Here is a 24426-nt window from a genome sequence, read left to right as displayed (position 1 = left end):
AACATCAGATACAGTTACTTTTCTTTAAAGTGGGATGAAGTGAAATAGCCATAGTTAAAATTGCTGTTTTCCTACTCTTAATATCCATACAAACTCTTGACACTGCAGAAAGGAGCAATGCTCAAGAGCTTTACAAGACAGCTTAAGAACTGTTGTTGAAATGACAGCTGACTTGGGTGAATGTACTAAAAATGAGATAAGTTTTTCTTAATTTTTATACTAATAGAAACTCATTCTGAGATTTCTTTTGTAAAACACAAGTAATCTACTTTTAATGCTAACTCCCTTCTTGCAACTAAGACAAGAACATGTGTCTTGAGGCTTAGATAACTACACAAAAGGTCAGGTAAAGTAAGAAGTTTGCTTTTCTTTGGAAGTGTTTTACCTGCATGCAGGCAGGCAGATGCTTTTACAATAGTGCGGGTGAATTCGCACACTGAGCAGTGCTGTGAATAGTTCTGATACAGAAGGGTAGGTGACATAACACTGCTACACAAGTACTGCCTGGTATTTGTCAAATTTTTAACTGGAGCACTTGTGACTGTGATAGTAAAATGTATCTGTTCTAGTTTGAGCCTGTAATGTTGGTATATTTGTTTATGTTGCAGAAATTTTTTTTTTCATTTGCCTATCATCTGGTGTAGTAATGGAAAATTTTGGAAGCAAAACTTCAGAACATGATTAGTGAAAAGTGTATTCATCAAATCTTTTCATCTGATGTAAAGGAGGAACACTGGTAAAGATGCATAAATGAGAAAATGTAGTTAAAAAACCCCCAAACCAAGCTCAAAACCCAATCCCAAAAAAATAAACAAAAAATACTTACAGTTATAGTTTTTTTTATGTTACTGAATTTTACTAGCACATACTTGAAAGTTTTCTAGCTGTCACCAGTGGCCTGCATAAGTTTGCGTAAATAAATATAAAAAAAAAAAAATCTCTTCACCTAAATTCTACCTTGACAGCAATAGCCTTCAAATCAGTGTTGCTCATTAAAAAAATTTACCTGAGTGATAGCCTTTTTGAACATTTTCTTAAAATGAGATTTTTTTTTTTTCTAAATTTGATGGTTTTGTTCTTCCCTAGACTTTTCTAAGCTCATTTTAGTTAAACTGCTGTCTACTGCTATGGGAGCTAATTGCTCCCACAACATTTCAGAAATACAGTTCGAAGTTTATTTATTTATTTATTTGCTTGTTTAATAGAATTGTGTTTGTCTGAGATGCAAAATGAAAGTTTTTAATTCTGTTTCAATTGGAAAAATGGTTAGAGAACATAATTTCATGCTGTTTATAAATTATACTTTCAGTAACCATTTAAGTCAAAGAGAAAAGGGTTGGCAAAATGGTAAAGATGACTGTTAGTTGCCATCTTTGAAATGGCTCCTGTGAATTAGCAGTTGTTTGGCTGAAATGAAGTAAGTACATCTCTGCCCTATTTGCATAAGTGTTCATTGTGAAATTAACTACTTCTGTTGATTTGACTCTGTTGAATGATTAGTAGGAGATATTTATGCTTAGAGTTAAGGTGTTTAAAGCAAAACAGTATGGACTTGACATGGAAAAATACACAGTAACAAGGAATAATTTAATTAATTTCTTAATATAAAGGTGTATGGTGAACAACACAGGGATTTTGTTTGGGTTTCTTTAGCTGCATAGGAGATTGGTTTCCTGCTTAAAGTGTACATAGACTGTAAATAAATACATACATTTAAAAAGAATTACTTCATAAAAATGGAGGAACTATCAAGAACAGCTGTTGCCTAGAAATTACTTATTTAAAAACAAATTATTAAATCTGTAGGTAATCTTATTCTTTTGTTAGCTCCTGAGCATCAGTGAAGTCAGAATTCAGTTTGGGCAACCTCATATCTAGAGAATTTAGAATGTGTTCGTCTCCTTCTTTATGCAAACCATATGTGTGTGTCATGGGTAGACTTCTGTGTTTTTTTCATGAGGTACAAAAAATTAAATAGAAAAAATCTTGCTCTTTCTATAAATGTGGCATTTGCAGGTCAGTTTTTATCTTAGCCTGTTACTTCAGCTGGATAGTTTTTTCTAAGTTGAGATTGACCAATAGATTAGGTGTCTTCTGTCTTCAGAGAATTGTTTTTAGATCTTGTGAAATCTATAAATATGACTGACACTTCCTGTCCTTTTTCAGGAGAAAGAGTAGAAGTCTTGAATGATCACAGCAATGTGACTATATTACCTGTGTGACAAAAGGATATGTCCTATTCCTTAGTATGAGGAAATGAAGCCCACAAATATCATCAATCAGCACTGTTTTGAAATCTTCTGGTTATATAGCATTTTAGAATGGGGAAATTAGCACATGACATTTGCTGCAGTTTAAATGTTTCCTGCTTCAGTCAGTAATGTTTGTGAATTACTTGTAGTTTCTAGTTGTGTCCCTGTATTAATGTTTGAATTTGAGTATATTATTACTTCGGTGTTTCCATGTCATGCAAATTGTCCTTCATGTCCTTCATTGGCACACTGGGTGATCCTACATTTGCTAGTGTTGATGGACTTCTTACATGATGCCCTGTGTAACAGGATATTTCTGGGGACAGTGGCTACTTCCTGACAGCTTTGAGTTTATTGGTAAGATCCATGCAACATTTATGCTTTCAGGTTCTTGAACATACTGAAATGATGCAGAGAAGACTCAGAATGCTAATTGAGAAAATAGCCTCAGAATAAGATCATATTTCAGTTTGATAATATTCAGAGAAATATGTGATCAAAATTCTCTTGGGTGGTTTTGAAAGCTGATTTGCCTGGTCCACTCTCCAAATACTAGTTGCAAGATGTCAGAAAGACACAGTGTTTTGTTAAAACAACTGAAAATTACGACCATCCTGATAGTTCTGCTTCTAGGAGTGGTGGCAGAAAAGAAGAAAATGGATTGGAGGAACTGAAGATAATTTTCTAAACCATTACAATAAACTCATATTCACCATTCAAATTCATCGTTGATGTTCTGGGAAGTATTAATTTGATTTGTGTACAGACATAAGCAATTTTGTAAGTCTTTCCCAAAGGCTTTTACTGGCTCTTGAGCATAAGAACAGTTGTACTGGGTCACTCCAACCTTGGCCGTAGTTGATAATTGTTGCAGAGAAGAGAGCAGAACAACAGGGCAAGCAAATGCATAGTCACACAGTTATGGAATGTTCCCCAGCCTCCAGCATTTTGACCCTCTGTGTTTTTTGTCTCCTTTATTTTTCTTTTTTCTTTTAAACATCTGAGCTTTTGAAAGTTTAAAGGAAGTTCTTAATGAATTTAACTGTATTCCAGATTTACCTAATAATTTGTGTATTATTAGGTGGTCATGATAAAAATTTCAAGAGACTGTAATTCCAGTTTGGTTTTAGTCATGATAATATGCAATAGTTATAGTTGTGTATCTTGTAGTGCGGAGAGATGACAATCCGGAGGGCTTTTTCTGAGGGGCGAGAGGCGGGGGAACTGGGAATAAGTTTGTAGGTCACAAAGATACATATCCAGACTTATTGCTATGATTCTTGTCATCAGCTTCATGTCTTCCTGGGAGTTGAGGATATAACTGTAAATTTAAATGCAGGACTAAATGAAACATTTTCTCTCTATGAATAGACAAGGTTTTTTTTAGAGTTATTTTTTAATATGCCTTGGTACCTTACGTAGTCTTAACTAATACTATTTAATATTATTTTCATAATTGGACTTTGTGGAAGCTTATGCAGGACACTAGGTTTTGTACTGCTGTAAAGCATTTAAAGAATAGTTTGTTTATCAAAAACTGTATGTAATTAATTTTCAAGTCAGCCTTGTAGTTATCCTTCAGAATGGTCCTTCAGTTTTCTGTCCTGGGAAAGCTCTTAACATTTCAGCTATGAAACCCATTTTTTAGAAGTTTTAGCAGTAAAGCAATGCTTTTTTACAAAGCTCCCATACAAGATCACACATTGGGAATAATTAACATAATTCCTAGGTGAGGATATAAGAATGGCTTTTGTACAGGTATAATCTCAATGTCTTTTTTAGAAATAAGTAATAATATAAGACCACATTCTGGAAAGTGGTCCATTTTGGAGCTTCTCTTCAAGCTGACTGGAACACCAACCTGCTTATTTCCTGCCACTTTTATATGTACTTAGGAATATTAAAATGGGAAAAAAAAAGTCCTTTAATTTACAACATCTATGCACATCTGCAGAAGAGAAATCTGTACACACAGTAGGCATTTAAATTTTACTTAATGTTTTCAGAAGCGCTTGTGTGCCAGAGTAATCCTGATAAATGATTTCCTGTTTATCTGAAGTTCTAGTCATTCCTGGATCCTACTTTGAATGTGCTGTCTTTTCCACTGATTTCTAGTTCATAGGTATTTTTGTATATTAGCTTTTAACCTGAGTGATGTAGGGAGAGGAATAATTTTGAGACTTTCTTTGCTGACTGCCATGAAAGAGAGGATGTGTACTTTTTTCCATATTAGTGAGCCAGTTTCATATATTCATAGCTTTCTTAAGCAATAAGAGGGAAAATTGTTGCAGTTCTTAGTTTTTATTTGCTTTCTGTTTTCACATACATGAGTTACTGGAACTTACCTATATTCAAAATAAAGTGCTCATTGTATGGTTCCCCCATGAAAGCTATGAGAATCAAACTAAATCTCTAGGTGCGTTCTGCTGAAATCACTCTTAGTCATAGGTATTTTTTGAGGGGTTACTCTCGATTGTTAAAACTTGATATGCATGTGAATTTTTTTAATCTAAAGTTTTCAAGTCTTATTTTGCAAAACATAAGTATGAGTATATACAAGTATGAAGTATTTCCCACCTTATGGCTTGAAATGTGATAGTAGAATTTTAACTATAATCATAGAGGATATCTATCTGGCTTAGTATTGAGTACATTTTTCAATATAACTACATTAACTTGATACTACAAACTGACAGGTCTTTTTGGTTTTACACTATAAATCAAGACATACCTTCAGTCTAAACATGTATTACTGTGTTTTTGAAAATCTCATGTTGAATGTAAAGTGTTCGTGCACTAATTTTTTAGAATCTAGCAAAGTAGAGTTGATGTGTTAATACAAATAATATGGGAGTGATCTGTGTTGCAGAGTTTGCTTTTTTTATGTAGCTTTCTCATCTTTCATATTCTCAGGTTTTCTGAGAATATGCAGTGCATATGCAGTGAGACTATACAGTGCAGTTTACACCTTTTGAATGAAATGTAAATTAAGAATACTTTAAGATCAAGAAGATTACATAAGTGTCCTGATTTTTTTTTTCTTGCAACAAGTTGATAATGGTAGAATATGATTTACTATTGATGTCTCATTTCATTATTAAAGGTCTTGATTAAAATGTGTTTTAGGAGGCTGATTACTTATCGTATAGTCTTACATAGACACCTCTAAGTAACCGATTTCTAATGTTTCACTGCTTTTAATAACTGATAATTCATTTCAGGGGAAGTGAAGAACAGTGCATTAATGTTTCTAGTTGGTGTATTTCACTCAACTTCCTTCATTTTGGCAGCATGTATTTTAACAAGCTAAGAACAGCTTAACAATATGCAGTTGCATGGAATTTACACTTCAAAAATTTCTAATAAATATAGAGGTGTATAGGAGGTTCCTCAAAATTATCCATTATTCAATCATTAGTGTGATTCTTTCAGTAAGAGGAAGATAACCTCTCATGTATGTCAGTGCTTGACTGTAGAGAAGTACAACTTCCTTCTTTAAAGGAAGTATTTAGAAGTATTTAATCTTTTATCTCACTTTTTGGCCTTGTGATTCTAGTAGGTGTGACATCAGTCTCTCACTTGAGAGTTACTGAATATATATACACATTGGCTACTGTGTACAGTACTGTGTACTGTTTTAGCAACTACCAAGTGATGCATTTAATATACAGTCCTCAGTTTAACTCATGCCTCACTTCAGAGTTACTGAATTATTTGTGTGCTAAAGCCTGCCATTCTTTTTTTTTTTCTTTTTCATTCACATGTGCATAACAGAACAGCAAATTGGCATGCTTCTAGCATACTCAATGTGGTCAAACAGTGCTGCTAAATCTGTCAGGCAAAAGGAGTCGTCACTTGTGCTAATATAGCTATTGCTGGTCCTATTTCATCCCCGCATTAGATGGAGCGCTAGCTGTTTTGTGTAGCTGGACTACTGTCGTGTGCTTTCTGGAGAATGGGATCTGTCAGAATCTGTCATTGTTCTCACTGGGAGAAAACAATGTCACGGTCCTGAAGGGGTGAAAAAATTAGTCAAGCCTTAAAAGGTCATGAGAGTTTAAAAACAAACAACAACACAACATTGGAGATTTTTTATATATAGCATCTGTGAATTACTTTTAGGCATAGAGAATAATGGAGTTCTTGAGGCTAGAGTTTTAGAAAAACACCAGCTTTGCTCTGTGCTATAGATTATATTGAGTGTTAGTGCAAAGAATTGTGGGTGAGAAACTGTTTCATATAACAGAAGTAAACAGAACAACTACTGCTACTTCAAAGTTTTTGCTGTCCAAAAAAAAGCAGACAGAAAATGAGAATGTTGATGAGCAAGCTAAGCTCTTGCTGCAGGACACAAGTGAGCTGACTTGCAATTTTTATATGTATCGACAAGTTTTTAGATGGCATTTGAGCAAAGTGGCTTTGTGTACAATAATTGGGATAACTCGCCAATTGTAAAGTCCAGTCAAAAAAAAAAAAAATGGTGACTTCTTTCTACTGAGTGTCATGTGGAACAGGCATGTCTTCCTTCCACCACGCTACCTGTGAATGGCTCAGTGGCACAGCTACTTCTGAGTGGATTTTGTAAGAATTTAGTATTCAGTTTGAGTCAGTAACTCAGTGGAGAACTAACATAGTCAGAAGAACAAGAAAAGGATTCTACTGAGATACTTAGCAGGATGATTTTATTGTGAATTTGAAGATGGATGCTGAAGTAATGTAGATGAGAAGGGTGTATTATATGGCGAGACAGAAGAGGGAAAGAAAGTAAGGGAAGAGGTTGCACATCTTAGAAGAAAGCTGGAAGATCAGTTTAGTCATTTTGCATAGCTCCACCCTCAGAAGCACCATGGGAAAGAAAATGAAGATATTTGGTTGTTGCTGTGGGCCAAATGGAGATCGTAGAATCATTTTGGTTGATCATCGAGTTCAACCATAATCCTGACATTGCCAGGTTCATCACTAAACTGTGTTCCTAAGTGCCATGTCTGTGCATCTTTTAATTACCTCCAGGGGTGGTGACTCAACTACTTCCCCAAGCAGCTTGTTCCAGTGCTTGACAACCCTTTGAGTGAAGAAATTTCTCCCAAGAAAAGTCAGCGTATCAGTAATAAATGAAGTGAGTCAGGAAAGAATAGACTTTTGAGAGGGTCTTAAAATAATAAGTTACTTATTTTCTTTTTTATTTTTTTGTTTTAGATACAAAACAGGAGGAGCTAGAGAGTAAGAGCTAAGAATTCTTTACAGCAGTGATATGAAGCAGGGTCCTTAACACATACAACACCAGTGAGTGCAGTGGGCTAGAGCATGGTGCTAATAACACCAGGGTTTTGAGTTCAAATCCTGTATGAGCCATTTAACGAAGAGTTAGAGTCAGTGATTCTTGTGGGTCCCTTCCAATTTAGAATATTCTGTGAATTTATGAAACAGCAACAACAGCCCCTTCCTCTCCCCCTACAACCCTCCCCCCAAAACAAAACAAACAAACAAAAAAAAAAGACAAAAAACCCACCCCCAACAAACCAAAACAAGAAGAAAACCAAACAACAAAAAAAAAGTCTTTGTCAACACCGAGGTGAACTGTTAACCTTGACAATAAAATCTTAAGGCTGTGATATTTCTTTGGAAAATCAGTCTGTGATTTTGCACTATGCTTTTTGCTATTTCTGCATTTCTCGGTATTTTATAGTGCCTTTTTTAAGATTTTGTGATAGGAAGATAGACAGTGCTGGATCTGATCTGTGATTACAGGAAAGCTACATGGCTTAGTTGTTAGAATCCAGGATGTATTTAGTCTATTTCCAGGTCTATTTCAATGTGAGGGACAGACTAGCGAAAAACTGAATTGCCACTTAAGAAGTCACATAGGTTTGTTCAAATTCTTTTACATCTGTGACATGAAGTTTTCTTAGGCCTGCCTACCTTCCATACTGGCATTACTTTTACTAAAATGAGTCACACTTGAGTAAGTAATATAAATTTTTTACTTCTTTGTAATGTATGATGCATTTTCAGAAGAAGGAAAAAAAAACATAGCCAGTCTTACCTTCAAGTTAGTATGTCACAGTTATTTTGTTAAATTTTTTATAGGATACTTTTTGTGAGAAGGTTCTTTTGAAGTTTAAAATAAGACTTCACCTGACAGTATTTGACCAAAAGGCTTCTGTTATTTTAGTTCCTTCTGAGGCAATATACTATGAGAGGGTCTTGATTTATTTATTGTCTTGGTTTTCTGCAGCAGTATTGGTTTTGATAGGATTGAAGACAGCTAAGTTGCTCTATTTATATTTTCAGTTCAATAGTGGAAATGCCTATCATGTTCTCAGCTTTCTCACAGTTTTGTAGTTTTTACTCTGGAGTCCCTAGTTTGCTTCAAATTACTTACCTGCTAATAAAGCTTCTGGGAAATACCTGACTGCCCTGTTAAGCACCACAAACATGTCTTTCCTCAAAATTTCTAGTGTCTAAAAATGAGTTTTTCCTCAACTGAGAGAGGACACACTGAGGAAAAAGTTGGTATAACTGCAGTTTTTCATGCAAAAATAGAGGAAAATGGTTTTAATATACATTTTTTTTAGGCATCCTTATTATACAGATCTGTCATTGCTACAGATTTGTTATGTATGGGAAATTGTAGTATCATTGTGTCCTTGTTTCTTGACATCCAAACTGACTGCCTTTTTCCACAGGAAAACTTGGGCTCTTGTGAGTTAATGCCAGTTTTATCAGATAGCCATATAAGAATGTCCATTGCTATTGCACAAGGGGTTTTCTGGGCTAGTCCTGTGGTCTTTCCTGTACACACGGTGAGCTTAGTTTTTGTAGGGCTTTGTTGTGCATATGTAGCCATCTGCACTTTCAAAGTCAAAACATACTTTCAGTCATTTTGGAAAGTTATGCTGCTCTAAAACTGCTCACCTGGGATCTTTCTTGTGGCGTAATGGGGAATTCTACAGGTCCAAAAGTGTTGTGAGCCAGGGAAATTCCCACACATTACCCAAGGCAAGCCAAAGTATAGATATGAGCCAGACTGTATTTTCAGAGAAACCAGATTATGAGGAAGCCGTCTTCCTCTCCGGTTAAGTTCTCTTGAAAGTAAGTTTTCGATATAAACTATTTGTAGTGCCATTAACTAATCCAGACTACTTGTTTTCAGTGAGCCCCATCCCTGAAAGTGTTCAAGGCCAGGTTAGATGGGGCTCTGAGCAACCTGGTCTAGTGAAAGATTCCCTGCCCATGGTAAAGGGTTGGAACTAGGTGATCCTAAGGTCCTTTTCAGTCCATACCACTCCATGATTTTATGTCTTATGCTATTGCAAACCTCTTAAACTGAGTTAAGCCCTGGAAAAGCAAATTGTGCAGAGGAATCCTAAACATGGTATAGATCCAGTAAGATTCTCACTGTCTCTAACTTCTGTAATCATATAAAAGATTTTTTTCTTTTTTTCCTGGGGATGTGAACAGGTCCATGCACATATTCCATTTTAAATTCAGAGTTATTAGATATCTGGTTTGCTATGCATACTGCACAGCAGTGCGAGGTAGCTGTGTATCTTACGGTTTTCTTTGCATATGCTGTGAGTAGATTTGTGGAAAAGGATCTTTCACATCAAGCTGGTGCTAATAGAAATTGATGCCACGTTTAAGACTTACCTTGTCTTCCCAAATCTCACTGATCCTTTGCTTAAAAATTAACAGAATTATACAATGTGACAGTAGCATGTGCTAAAGTTTCATTATAGACACCATAGTCAATACAATTGCTTACCTTACCCTTGATTAAGCATCTAGCAGCTAATCAAGCTGATGGCATTTGATTTCATTAGCTGATAGACAAAATCTTCATTGACTCTAGTGGGTTAACAGGTTTGTACACTTTAATTGGGGTGCCTACCTGTAAGTGTTGTAATTTTAAATCATGTCTTGATTCCTGGTGATGGTGCAAATACAGGTTGTGTCTGTCCAAACATATTTTGGATATATACTAGTAAGATTGCTACTTATGTTTGCTTTTCTAAATTTGTTCAAGTTTTTAAAGTACGGGAAGTGATGTAAAAGCATGATTTGTAGAGAGGTAGTGAAGATGATGCTTTCTTTACATCTCCAATGCTTGATTTCATTTGCATAATGAAAAATACACGCACTTTTACAAATAACAGGAATGTAAAAGGCTCTGTGTATACCACAAACTCAGCTGTAGCTGTTCCATTCTGTAGTAGGAGGCATGTTTTTCTCTACTGAAGTTAGTGTGGGACATCACACACAAAAGCTCTTTGCTGCTTATTAGATATCTGGTGTTCAAACTTGTTCTAACAACTTCATTTTATGTAATGCAGTTATTTCTCCTTTTTGGTAATGTATTACTTTCTATAGTTTATATCTTCAGGATAGCCTTGATTTTTCATTTTCTCAAACTGCTGATGCCTATCCTCAGTGTCTAATCTAAAACTCCATGAGAATCCTGCATGAAAGAGGTCCCTTTAAAAACTGCCCTGCCACAGTACCACCACATACCGAACTTACTTCACTGTCTGTTACAGTAGCTCCCTGTGCAGCTCCCTGGCCCCAGCCTCACTCTGTGCAGCTTGTTCCACTTTGCCTCAATTCCAAAAGTGGGACAAAAGCATCTCTTCTCATCATGGTACTCATTCTCTGTTTTCTAGCAGAATGCAGGGTCATCAGTTGATGTGTGAATAATGGTTTCTGGGTGGCATTTTTTTTTATTCATCTGTTTTTGTTGGGATGGTGGACCCTTAAGAAGAAAGAACACCACATTCTTAAAGCTTTTGTTTGCCTTGTAGTTCACTTACTATGTTACTGGAAAGGCCTAGCCCTCTATTTGAAGCATCATTGTGGAGAGCAGAAAAGAGGTCTCATCTTTCCAAAACCCACCAACCCTTTTGTCTGGAGGAGAAAAAAGGAATAATGTGGGGTGCCAGTAACATGCTATATTTTAACTTCTGTTTTTCAGCTTACTTTACCTTTAAATTACAAGGGAATTAACAGTAAAGTTGTTCACTTACAAGATGTAAAGATTGGTATTTCAGCCACTAAATTGATTTCTTTGTCAACTGCAAATCTAAAATACTGATTGAAATCTGTTTTAAAATAAGAGTAAAGTAAAGTATCTCTCTTCCATGGCCTTTAGCATTTATTATTACAGAACTCAGGTATGCATGGTTTTGGTCCCTAGCATGTGGCTTCGCGTTACTTTTCTCGGCCCTGGTCAGCTCTCGAGCGCCCAGCTTGGGCGTCTCAGCTTTTCGTCGGGGCCGGGGCACACCGTACTTCCCGGGCTCTTTTGCTGCCACGCTCCGGGGTGGACTGTTGGCCACGCTTTGCCATCGGCGTGAGGGAAGAAACAAAGAGGCAGGGAATTTGTCCAAATCCCTCCGCGTGGCGGTTGGATGCTTTATTGACCGCGAGAGCTGCGGTGGAAAAGCTGCAGCCCGCTCCCAACTTCACATGGACGCAATTGGCCTCAAGCATGCCGAGGAGTGGGGTGATATAGGGGAGGGACAGGGCGGACAGGGAGTCCTCCCGGCAATGGATACAGACATCGTGGTGATGATGTGTATTACAGCGACCAATGGGAACACGGCAGGGGCAGACACGGGGCTTTGGGGCAAGTGGGACTGCGGGCACGGGGAGACTGGCACGGAAACCGCAGGAGTAGGGGAAAACCCGGGAGATGCACGAGGGTACAGAGAACTGGAAAACTAACAAAGAAAAAACCCATAATTTGAACCCAAACCCAGGATGCAACAATTCCCCGCTTTAAAAAATATAAAAAAGACAGTTGTTTCTGTTTGGATTCTTGCGCAGTGGCTTCTTCTCCTAGCTTCTTCTGCTGCTGTGACTGCTTTGTAGATGGAGAGGGCCTGGGGATGGTACTGGAGCTGCTTTTTTCCTGGGTGTTTGGGGATAGGGGAACTGGGGCAACGACTTCATTATAAACACGGGCTGCGGACATATACGGGCTGAGGTAGATGTGGGAAAAGTGTTTTTTAGGGAGATGCTGAGACTCTCCCTTTTCTGTGGCGCCTGTGATTGGATGCAGCCCCTTGGTTGGTGGGATCATTAGTTGCATCCACTGGCACTGTATTGCTCTGACTCACTGATTGTCCTGGAATGAAAGGTTTAACATGCCTCCTGGGGATCCACTTGACTACTGAGGGCGTGGATACGCAGGCATATCCCCGTCCCCAAGTCAAAAGTGGGAATGGACCCTGGATTTCTTTAGAGTCCGGATCCCTCACTGATACTGGAGGCCTCTCCTCTGGCTGGAGCTCCTGATGTTGTTTGAAATGTCTCAGGGCTGGCGGTTCTTGCCTGTCAAAAGAGCAGTTTAGGAAATTGATGGTAAACAAGGCCTTGCAGAGCCTCTCCTGCGGTGACAGCACTCGCACATCTCCCCGCTGCTTCCAGAGGACCTGCTTCAGCGTCTGGTGTGTTCTTTTTATTATGGCCTGGCCAGTGGGGGAGTGAGGAATCCCGGTTTTATGTTGGACCCCCATTCCTGCCGGAAGTTACTGAGTACCCTGGAAGTATATGCTGGACCATTATCAGTTTTTATTGTGGCTTGGACCCCCAAGGTAGCAAAGGCGTGTATGAGGTGTTTTCTCACGTCAGTGGCCCTTTCCCCTATGTGGGCTGATGCAAAAACTGCTCCCGAGAAGGTCCACAGTTATATGGACATTCTTGAGTTTTCCAAATTCAGGGACTTTGGTGACGTCCATCTGCCATGCCTCACAACTGCGGAGACCTCTGGGATTCACACCTGCTCCCAGTGTTAAAGCTGCCTCCTGACAGTTGGGGCATGAGGCCACAATTTCCCTGGCTTGGTCACGCCGCAGGTGGAACTGACGTACCAGACCTGGGGCATTTTGATGGAACTGCTGATGGCTGAGCCTGGCCTGCCGGACTGTGTTCGGCTGGCCTCCCACCTGTACTGGGGCTGTCAAGGCGTCTGCTCTGCGGTTCCCTTCGGCAATAAAGCCTGGGAGATCCATGTATGATCTCACATGTACCACATAAAAGGGATGCTCACGGTTAGAAACCAGGTGTACTAATTCTGTGAGCAACCTGAAGATGACTTGACTTGGGACCTCCTTTTCAATTGCATGTTCAGCTCTAGACGCTGTTCCTGCCACTGTTCCATATGCCGAGTCCGTGACTAGATTAAAAGGTTGATCGAATTTTTTTAAAGCCCTCACAACAGCATCCAACTCAGCCACTTGTGGGGAACCTTCCACCACCTTAACGTCTGATTCCCACAACTGAGTCTCTGGGTCTTTCCAAGTCACTACTGACTTGTGGGACTTCCCTGACCCATCTCTGAATACTGTCAGTGCTTTGAGTGGCTTTTTACTTTGTAATTTGAATTCTGTATTGAACAGATGATGGCCAGGATGCCCAATTTGAATTTGGCCTGAGAAGCTGTCTAGAGGAAACTGCATATTTTCATTTTGTCTGAGAAGGTGTTCAAAGGTCTCCTTGGTCATTTTCCCCGTGGATGTTTTGATGGGGAGGTGGATACATGTGAAGTCACAACCCGCTAGTACTTGCAGACGAGCCCTGGTCCATATTATGAGCTGCGCCATCAGCTCTTGTGGCCTGGTGATACTTTTGGACTGTCTGTGGCCAAGGATCACCCACTTTGTTATCAAGAGGGGGTCCTGTTGGCCCTTGTCCCACTGGAATATTATGCCATATAAATGGGGTAACTCACCTAAGATGATGAAGCAGAAAGGCAGCCCTGGTTGACAGCGATGGGCTTGCCTGCTCGTGATGGTGGTTTGGACCTTCTCGAGTGTGGCTCTGGCCTCCCGGGTTAGGACTCTCGGGGAACTTAAACCCTCATCCCCCTCCCTTTCTGCTAACAAGTCAAAAAGAGGGGATAGTTCCCTCATGGTGAGTCCCAGCCGTGGCCTGATCCAATTTAGCGATCTGCACAAGCGCTGGATGTAATTCAGCGTCTTGGGGTTGTTACTTATCTGAATTTGTTGAGGCCTAATAGTTTGATTATTAATTTCTAGGCCCAGGTATTTCCAGGGTGGCAGTAACTGTACCTTCTCTTTTTGTAGTTCGAATCCGGCCACTGACAAGGCCCTAACAGTGTCCTCCTCCAGAGCTGCTTGTAGGACCTTGCTGTCAGGGGCACAAATCAGCACATCATCCATGTAATGACAGAAAATACAGGATGTCCACTTGGCACGCATTGGGGACAGAACCCTGGCGACATACCACTGGCATATAGTGGGGGAACATTTTAGCCCCTGAGGTAGTACTGTCTAGTGGTAGGGCTTCATAGGGGCTTCCCTGTTGATGGAGGGTACAGAGAAGGCAAAACGGGGAGCATCATCCGTATGGAGTAGGATTTGAAAGAAGCAATCCTTAATGTCAATTACAGCCAAATTATAATTTTGGGGTAGCATAGATGGAGATGGCATACCCCGTTGGAGAGAGCCCAGATTTTCTATAGCTTCATTAATTTTTCTTAAATCATGGAGGAGTCACCTCCTGTCCTTCCCCCTTTTTTTAATTACAAACACCGGAAAGTTCCAGGGGCTGTTAGTTTCGACCTTTGCCAATTCCTACTCCACCAGTTTTGTGAGTGCCTGTAGTTTTTGTTCACTTAGCCGCTACTGCTCCACCCAGACAGGCTTATCTGTGAGCCATGTTCATTTCTGTGTGGGGCGCTCCTCAGTGGCTGCACCTAAAAATGTTGGGGGGCCAGAAATTCCAATCTGGCTCCCCACTGGGACATGGCTTCTCTCCCCCACAGTGTAAATTTACAATCGATCACGAACGGACGTAGTGAGGCTAGCAGTCCGTTCGGACCCTTAATTTGGATAATATTTTTTGATTGCTTTGCTGGCTGGGGCCCGCCTACTCCTAAGACTGGCGTGGCCACGCTTTGCAGCTCCCAGTGTGACGGCCACTTGTGTGGTGAGATGACCGTCACGTCTGCCCCTGTGTCCAACATCCCCTGAAGGTATGCAGAGCGCCCCTCGCACTTGAGTTTACACCATATGAGGGGTTTCTCCGCTCCCAACTTCCCAGCATAAAAGACTGAGAGTTCCAGGTCATTACACAGAGCACGAGGAATAGGAATTGCCTGTGCAATAACGTGGCCCTTAGGCAGGAAGAGGGGGGGATGGACACAGCATGCCACAAGATAGAAGAGCCTCGGATTAAGGGTGGAAATTACTGGAGGAACCTCTATCTCCAGTGGGGTGCTTTTTGTGTCTCCAACCATGAGGTACCTGCAGTTCAGAAGGTCCTCCTTCCTCCTGGTTTCACAGCGGCAGATGTGCGATAGAAGCTCTGTGTCTGCTATGAAGAAATGCCAGTCCCGGGAACGAAAGTTGACAGAATTGGTGAGTCGGAGCCGATAAGGCTCCCCGATGTCAGTAGTTGAGACGCAGCCGCTTACAGATGGGACTAGATGGTGTATCGTGGCTCCTCTCGTGGCACCGTGACTTGCCTCATTTTTATCAGCACGCGAGGCAAGTGCACGTTCCTTTCCTAGTTTTTTGGGATTGTGGGGTTCCTGCCCCCCCTCCCTCCTCCCACAGCCCTGGGTGATACAGTCCTTAGAAGTGGGCAGCGATCCTGAAAATGTCCCTCCTGATGGCAGTGGAAGCACCAGCGTGTGGATGGAAGTCGCTTCGGAGCTGAGTTCCTCGGAGCAGCAGCAGCAGATGTGACCGGCTTGTCTTTAGGTCTCTTTGGGGCCTCCTCCTCCATCAGTTGCGATTTCAGGGTGCACTCCTCGATGATCTGGTCAAGGGTTGGTGCTGGTGAGGCCGGCAGTGACAGGATGATCCTTTTGCACATGGTGTTGGCATTCATGTGCACCACTTCTAGGACTAGCTCGTCTCGGTGTTCAGGTCTCTCTACCCGTCTCTCAACTGCTGCCCGGACCCGGTCTATCTACATACCTTGTTTAATCGCTGTATAGGGAACCATCGTGTCCTTGGTGGGCATGCCCAGGAACGCACGCTCTGCTGCACCCCTGGACACGTCCAGCACGGCCGTTGGAATTCCCCGAGCCTGAAGTTGCCCCTCACTCCATTCTCCTTCACCCACGAGATGGTCCAAAGTGATTGGTTCTTCCGCGAAATCCAGGCTGTAAGGCCCTTCTCGGATTTCGGGAAGCAGGTCTACTGCCAGTTTCTTCCACCTCCTCTCCCACAGGCTGTATTCTGATGGGAGAAGCGAGCAGCTAAACAAACGCTTAAGGTCTGCTAGCACTACGGTTCTAGACATTAAAGTCACTTTTAAAATGCCTTTAAAAAGGGGGCTTTTTTGTCCAAAATCACGTAATGTTTTGCAGACCTCTTTTATGGATTCATAGGGAGGGGGTGTCCACGTAGGGTTTTCCCCTCCCCTGGTGTAGGAGGCTGGAGTGCGGAGCAACTGCTCGACTTCGTAGATTGGGCCCTGTCCCCTCCCCTCCTCCCCTTGCCCCCCCGGGTATCTGAGGAGTGGGAGGACGTGGGGGCAGGGTACAAGGGACAGGGTGGACAGGGTGGGGAGAATCTTCACCCTGGGAAAGCAGGGTGGAGGTGACAGAGCCCTCCCTGTCGGGGGAGGGTGGGGCTGATGTTGCGGCAGGTAGGACATGGAAGAAGGGAACACCCACCCAAGGGGGAACAGCGGGAGAGGTGGCAACCCGGTGCCTGGAGTGGCCGGTGCCCACACCCACAGGGAAGCAGGAGGAGGTGGGGTCAAAGGTGGGGATACAGGGAACAAAGGGGACAAAGGGATTATGGGAAGAAGAAACCCTTCCACATGGCTGCCCTCCATCTTGGGAAGACAGAGGCCCCAGCTACATCGCTGCGGCTTCCTCAGGGGAACAAAGGAAGGGATTCAGGGGAGCAGGGTAGCGTGGGGTAGCACCAGAACTAGGGTTTCTAACCGGGAAAAAGGGATTGGAAAAGGGGTTTGGGGTCGGTTCCTCAGCAAAGCAGTTAATTTCGCTAAGACAGGGGTGCCGGGGCGGCTTGGGGGAGCCAGGAACATGGTCCACGTCTGTGGAGCTGCCCTGCACCTCAGAGTGGCAGAGGTGCCCTCTGCCTACCCGGGTTAGGGGATAGAGGGATAGGAGAGAATGGGGAAATGGGTTTAGGGGAAACAGCAGTTTTGCCCAATGGCTCTTTCCTTTCCCTGCCCGCTTCTCGTGTGGACCCCGCTTTTACAACCTCCGATATCAGCAAATGGAGCTTTGGGAAGCAGTCTTTCACAGAGGGATCCCTGTCGATTCCTCTGCTAACCTGGCTCCTACTTGCTCCCTGAACTCTGTTCTGTGATCATCCTCCGTGGTTACATGTGGAAAGGAAAAGCAGAGCCATCATACAAACTGCTTGACTGACTTTTTGGGGTAGGGACGTTTTACTGATAAAATCCCCTTAATTTGGGTATAGAATTCCCTTTGTTGGGTGGATTGCATGGTCCCCATGCTATTTCTACCCACAACCTCACCCCTGGTGCAGAAAAAGCAAAAGAAAAAGCAAAAAACGCAAAAGACCCTGGCAGCCCGCCGCACACGCTGCGTGCTGCGTGTTCCGTACCCCCAGAAACGCGGCAGAGCCCACCCACGTGAAGTATTAGCTGGGTACCCCCCGCGGCTAATCACTCACCAAACCGGAATCTTCACAAATAAAAGCTGCTACCAGGGTCTTCTTTCCAGGGAAGCGTCCGTTCTTAGGCTTTCCGTAGCTATGAATGGTTGCGCTTCCAGTCCCACACGGGAAAACACAGCATGTTTTCCTGTGGGTGTCAGAGACGTCACTGACTTACTTCATTGGGACTCTTGCTCCCGTTTTCAGTCCGGCACGGAGCACTTTTCTGTCATAGACCGCAACCCTGCAGTGGCGGCAGCGGATTTCCGTGCGGATTGCGATCGCTCATCTTGGCAGCAGCGCTCGCTGGCCGGCGGCGCAGCTTCGCGGCGGCGGCGCTCTCTCTGCGTGGCTCCTGGGTGCTCTGTGGTGACTCTCTGCCTGCTCCGCAGCTTTGCGCTGGCCGTGGCCCTGAGGTTGGGCGCCACTCGCAGCTTCGCGTTACTTTTCTCAGCCCCGGTCAGCTCTCGAGTGCCCAGCTTGGGCGTCTCAGCTTTTCATCAGGGCCGGGGCTCGCCGTACTTCCTGGGTGCCTTTGCTGCCGCGCTCTGGGGTGGGCTGTTGGCCACACTTCGCCGTCGGCGTGAGGGAAGAAACAAAGAGGCAGGGAATTCGTCCAAATCCCTCCCTGTGGCGGCTGGATGCTTTTCCACCGCGAGAGCTGCGGTGGAAAAGCTGCAGCCCGCTCCCAACTTCGCATGGACGCAATTGGCCTCAAGCATGCCGAGGAGTGGGGTGATATAGGGGAGGGACAGGGCGGACGGGGAGTCCTCCCGGCAATGGATACAGACATCGTGGTGATGATGTGTATTACAGCGACCAATGGGAACACGGCAGGGGCAGACACGGGGCTTTGGGGCAAGTGGGACTGCGGGCACGGGGAGACTGGCACGGAAACCGCAGGAGTAGGGGAAAACCCGGGAGATGCACGAGGGTACAGAGAACTGGAAAACTAACAAAGAAAAAACCCATAATTTGAACTCAAACCCAGGATGCAACACTAGCATAAATCAGATTGATGCTTCTTGGAGCAAAAGTGCTCTGCATTCCTAACTGAGACCAGGAGAGTACCTATTATATTATGAAGCTGCATGTTGAATGCATGTTCAGATTTTTCTTATTTTTTTATTTTTCTTTTCCTGTATCTGCTAATACCCTCTTTTCTTTTGCAGACCCTTGTGATAATATGAGAGAGATTCTCCAAAATGTGGCCAAATTACAGGGCGTGTCAAATATGAGAAAACTAGGTCACTTGAATAATTTTACTAAGGTAAGAACTCAAATAGTGTCACAGTACAAGTAATTGTACAGGTAAAATGTTTCGTATTTACTCAGTCAGACATTGGCTGGGACGTTAATGAAATTGCTTAATATTACAGAATAGTATTTGAAGCCTACATACTGTGGGAAAGGAAGGTAAGAAATAAAGGCTAGCAAATATGTGAATGCAGAGTTATGCTGAAGTTTGCATACCTGTCCTGCTGGCTGAATTTTTGTAATATTTTAGTGCTTAGAAGATGGAAGTATCTCCCAGTTAATGGGTTAAGTTGCATAACTCAAACTTAAGATTTGGTTCCTGCTGTGTAGAATTGAAATAAAAAAAGTAAAATCCCATAATTTCTGAATGTAAACTGATTGAGTATGGTGAGGGGGGAGGTCTGTATCATTGTACATTATAGGAATGTTTTGAACACTAATAGAGTAAGAACTGCAACTTTCACTGCAGTTTTCATAGCGAAAAAGATTTAAAGGGTCCATTTCTGGAATATGTCTGTGTTGATGATTTTTGACGTGCTTCTTCCAAATCGTGGATCTGTGACCAGTACGCACTGAAAACACAACAGATAGATTGGAAGCTGTTATTCTGAGCTGATGAGGCAAGAATTAAAATCTTACTGCAGCATGAGGGTGTAAGCTGAAGAAAGAAACTGTGAAAGATTTTCAGAAGGACAACAAGTAGTATTTTTTGGGTAAAAGAGAAACCTGTGGAGAGAAGCTGAGATGACTCGTGGGAGGTGATTAGGGAGTTAGGGAAAAGGTGTTCATTGTAGGACGGTGAGTGGTTGTGGTTGGACCAGTGTTCCGTTTGTCAGTGCAAGGGAAACGTGTGTTGCAGTCAGTGAGGCAGGAGATATTGAAGCTTCAGTGTGGGCCTTCCCAAACTGATAGACTGATAGAGGGATATAGTGGGTTGTACACCTTTCTGATAGAGATAGGGCAGCACACCTGAAAATGAAAACTGATTTCCTGTGACTGAGGATGGATCCTGCAACCAGCAGCAGCCAAGAAATAACACAGTAGAGGCGAATGCAAGGAATAAACTAAGATTTAAATTATGCAGAGCAGATAAGTTTGCTACAAAGAATTGAGTAAGGTTGCCAGAAGTCCATTTGACATTTTTGACCCAATCTTACATGAAAGAGTGAATTCTCAAGGGAAGGTTTGGGGAACCAGTTGATGAGAGAAGGACAAACATGCATGATTACCTTTCAAAATATATCTTGGCTGTTAAAGGCACTCCTAGTGAGATTCGCCACTTCAATAATGTGTAAGATTCACTTAATGGGAGGGTGATTACTGAGAACAAAATCACAGTAACAAATGTATTTATCTTCTAATGCATTAATAGCAAATTTGTAAGTGCTAAATTTTCTGGATTGATTCAGAACATGTGTAGGAGCGCTTACTAAGGAACTGAACGTCACACTGAGATCTCTTTGGGCTATTGCTTTGTGTCTGTCAGACATCAACTATTGACAGAATGCTGCTGTTTTCACTGGGATTCCAAAATGTGTTGCAAGAATGCCCTTTATTCTGCTAGAAAAGTCTGATGCATAGCTCGGTTTCCTTTTTCTGATAATCTGGAAACTTCGAAATGTGAATGCTTCCAAATTCTCTAGTTGTCTTAAAATTAACGAGCTGGATTAGGTTTGTAGATGCACAATTTAGAGTGAAAAGTCATTATTTGAACTAGGGATCTTAAAACAGGATCAATTTTGCTAATGAAAATCAGATATAAAATCAGATTAAAATCATCCATAACTGTGTTAAATTAATAAATATGCATATTGTAATAAAAGATGAACCAAATATTCTTTTTAAAAGATAGTTTTGAGAGATTGCATAATTCCATAATTGAATATTTGAAGATTATTTGAGGGTTTTGTTAAACCCAGTGTTGAAAATGGAAAATACAGAAATGTAAGGACGGTTTTCGTAAATTGCACTTAAGACTGGCAGGAAATTATGAGTGTGTAAAACAACTTAATAAAATTAAATATGATGTTTGAAGATGGAGACTGTTGTTCATAACCTGATTTTGATTCTAAATCAGAATCAATGTGCATGAGGGAATCATACTACTCAATTTAATATTGAACATTAGTTCTTATATTCATCTCCCTGGAATATGTACTTTGTATAACTTAGTGCATTTGATTTTAAAAACTCTTCCTATTTGTGTTAGACCTGTAAATGCAGACATGAGAATAGAATAAAAGCTGCAAGTTGTACTGTATTGTCTGCCTTGTGGTTGGAACAATTCTGTGGTTTTCATTCCAGTGGTTAAAAGTGAAAGCCTGGAGCTTGGCAAGATGGTTTTATTTCCTTTTTGCACTCTGTTCTTCTACGATGAATTGGTGTAGCCTCAGTTCCTCCTTTGTGAGACAGGAGTGTGAGTAAGATTGATATGCTAAGGGCTGAGGATGTTTGTATCCTGTGTTGGAATTACAGTGAATATGAACTTGATTTGTTTATAAATTGTTACATTTTGTGTTCCATTTTTAAAGACCTACTTGTTATCTGTGATATTTGTACTATGGACAGGGAAAGGACCTTTGAACATTTTTAATAGTGTATTTCAGATAAAATAATATGGAACATTATTCTCCTGCTAGAAATATTATTACACTTAAAACATCTGAACTAGTCTAAGCAGTTGTTCCTAATTACCCCATGTTTTTCCTTCAAAGAGTGTGAATCTTAATGTTTTAGTTCTTCAGTCAGGGAAAGCAAAATGTTTTTATCACATGGAAACAATAATGTAATTTACTCCAAATATGGAGTTTCTTGACAAGAATCAGGATAGACACCAAGTTTTGTATTATTTTCAGGATATCTGAGGTGTGTTACGTTCAGATTTCTTTACTTGAAACTGGACTGGATTTTTAAGGTGAGATCTGTTCCCCTCACCTCCCTTTTTTTAAGAAGCAGAAACATAATCATTCTTTTAAAATTACTGAACTAGTACTGAATTAGACTTCAAGGTTTTATGTAGAAGTGAAATACTTTAATTTTTTTTTTTTAAATAATGGTGATCAGAAGTCAACAGGAGTTGATTTCTAGTCTACTAGTTCATCTGCAAGAATGAGACAGTAAGGCAGATGCTTTATATGAAGCTTGTGTTCTTAGTTGCTGTAATTCCTGTTTCATTGTTACTTCCCTTTAAGAGAAATGTTAACTATCCATGTTCAGGTTTCCACAGCACCCATTATTACTTTGAAAATATTCTTTATTCATGCTATCTTACAAAAACTTGCATTTCATTTATCAAGTATTTGCTACTTCTCATTAGTAGCTAAGTAGCATTAGTGTTCAAGTTCTTTGCTGGAATGTGAGTTGTTCTTGCCCAACAGGTGTTCTTAAGTTTTCTGTTCCAGGAAATTAGCATTCCCAGTCTGGTGATGCACAGGCTGTGGAAAGGTATGTTTAGTTCTGAACTGCAGCAGCAGCAGACTTAGAAAATTTATCTGCTTTGAATGAGAACACACTCCTCCTGTGCTTCTTGTCACCTAGTAAATGAAGCTGCAGTTTTGTGGGCAAAAAATTTTATGAAGTACTGCCTCAATCTATATTCCTTTCAAGACACCCTATTTAAGCTAACTTACATTCTGACCTGAAAACTGTTTGAGAATTTGACCTCCAGTAAATGGTCAGTGACACTTTCAAATGTCACAGCAGTTCACAAGTTTGGTACATGCATTTAGCTCCAGTAAACTGAGTGGGATTACCCATCTTTAATTTATATGGCCGCCTACATAAGGCAAGCACCTTGAAGTTTCCCAGCCTCTGCTGATTAGTACCAAAACATCATGGTTACATCTTTTGGGTTTTCCCCACTCCCATGAGAAACAGTAAGATAAATCACTGAAAACCTGAAGAAACTGTACAATTGCATTTACGTAGTGGAAAATACCTTTGTGATTTGAAGTATTTATTTATCCTCTATTATAGAAGGTTTATCCCACTGGGAACTTCTGAGAAATCTTTCATACCTTTGTAAAACTAAAAGGGTATTTTAATCACAAGCTGAAAAAGAAATCCACAGATACTTAGGAATTTATGTTTTTCTTTCAAAAAGAAAGGTAATTCTTAAAGGACAAAAGCAATTAATTTTAGATATAAACTTAGGAATGGAACAGCGTCATTTTCCATAGTGATATGGAAAATTATATTTTCAATCTGTTTGAAACTAATTGTCATTATTTAATGAAGCTCTGCTATTCTGCTCTGCATATCTGTTAGCTTTTGGCCATGCTGCTGACTTTCACTGGGATGATATGGATATGGCCATAGAGGCTTTCACAAATTGTGTCTCTGATTCATATTCTGTCATTTTAGAGTCTCTTTGTCTTTTGCAAAACCCAGGTGACTTAGACTGAATGTATTGCCTGACTGTAACATTAATCCAAGTAGATAAACCACTGACAAAACCTGAAATCTCATGATGATGTAGCAGATAGAAACAGAACATGTACTTAGAGACATTCAGCTGTGAAACAAATATGTCTAAATCCAGAATCCACAGTTTCAGTAGGGGCTTCTCTTAAGACTAGGATCTACATAGTAGTCTTTGCTTAAATATTACCAGTGGCAGCTCAAACTATATTTCCAAAGTTATAATGCAGTAGTTACATTCTGAATGCACAGAATAATATAGTATTTTTACCTAGTAATTGCTGTGGTTATTCTGCTAAATATAAATTGGAATGGTCTCAAATGTGCACTCCATGTGTGCATGTTGTTGACCTCCTATGGTTTTGTTGTTCTGAGCTACTGTTTCCAAGACATGTTGATATGTTACTCATATTGCTGTGACTCATCTGAGTAGTATGAAGAACTCATAGCTGACAGTAAACATGAAAAAAACCTTCACTGTAAGTTAGTCACTGTCTGGCCTAGTGTACATACCATTTTGTCCTAATATTTAATCTTATCCTCGGAGAATCTTTGCTATGCCCAGTCACTGTGTATTTGATCACAAAATACTAATTTTGAAGTGGGCTCATTTGCAGATTTAATTCAAAGTATACTCTGGTTTTGTTTGTATCGATTATAAAATATATAACATTTATTATGTGTGTTTAAAAATGTATACTTTTTATAAGTAAGGTCTATATATGAAAACTATGTATAAACATAAATAATTTCATCATTCGAGGTATTATATGATAATCCATTGCCATTTTAATGAACTATGTCAATGTATAGCCAAAGATAGATTTCATTATTCTGGTACTACTTGCCTACAGAGTTATGCTGTCATGGTA

The 24426-nt window shown here is 40.9% G+C and overlaps 1 protein-coding gene across 2 annotated transcripts in view; it reads left to right on the top strand.

The window, feature by feature from the left end:
* The window catches only part of RICTOR (RPTOR independent companion of MTOR complex 2), an 83256-nt gene that overhangs the window by 6531 nt on the left and 52299 nt on the right, over positions 1-24426 (top strand). For both annotated transcript variants that reach the window (XM_068175650.1, XM_068175649.1), the window contains exon 3: positions 19051-19148. In XM_068175650.1, coding sequence (XP_068031751.1) covers positions 19051-19148 — 98 coding nt within the window. The remainder of the gene's footprint in view (positions 1-19050; positions 19149-24426) is intronic.

The sequence above is a fragment of the Anomalospiza imberbis genome, chromosome Z, assembly GCF_031753505.1.
Source record: "Anomalospiza imberbis isolate Cuckoo-Finch-1a 21T00152 chromosome Z, ASM3175350v1, whole genome shotgun sequence".
Taxonomy (NCBI): Eukaryota; Metazoa; Chordata; class Aves; order Passeriformes; family Viduidae; genus Anomalospiza; species Anomalospiza imberbis.
Note: the sequence above shows the minus strand (reverse complement) of the source record. Positions and strands in the feature narration are given on the sequence as shown.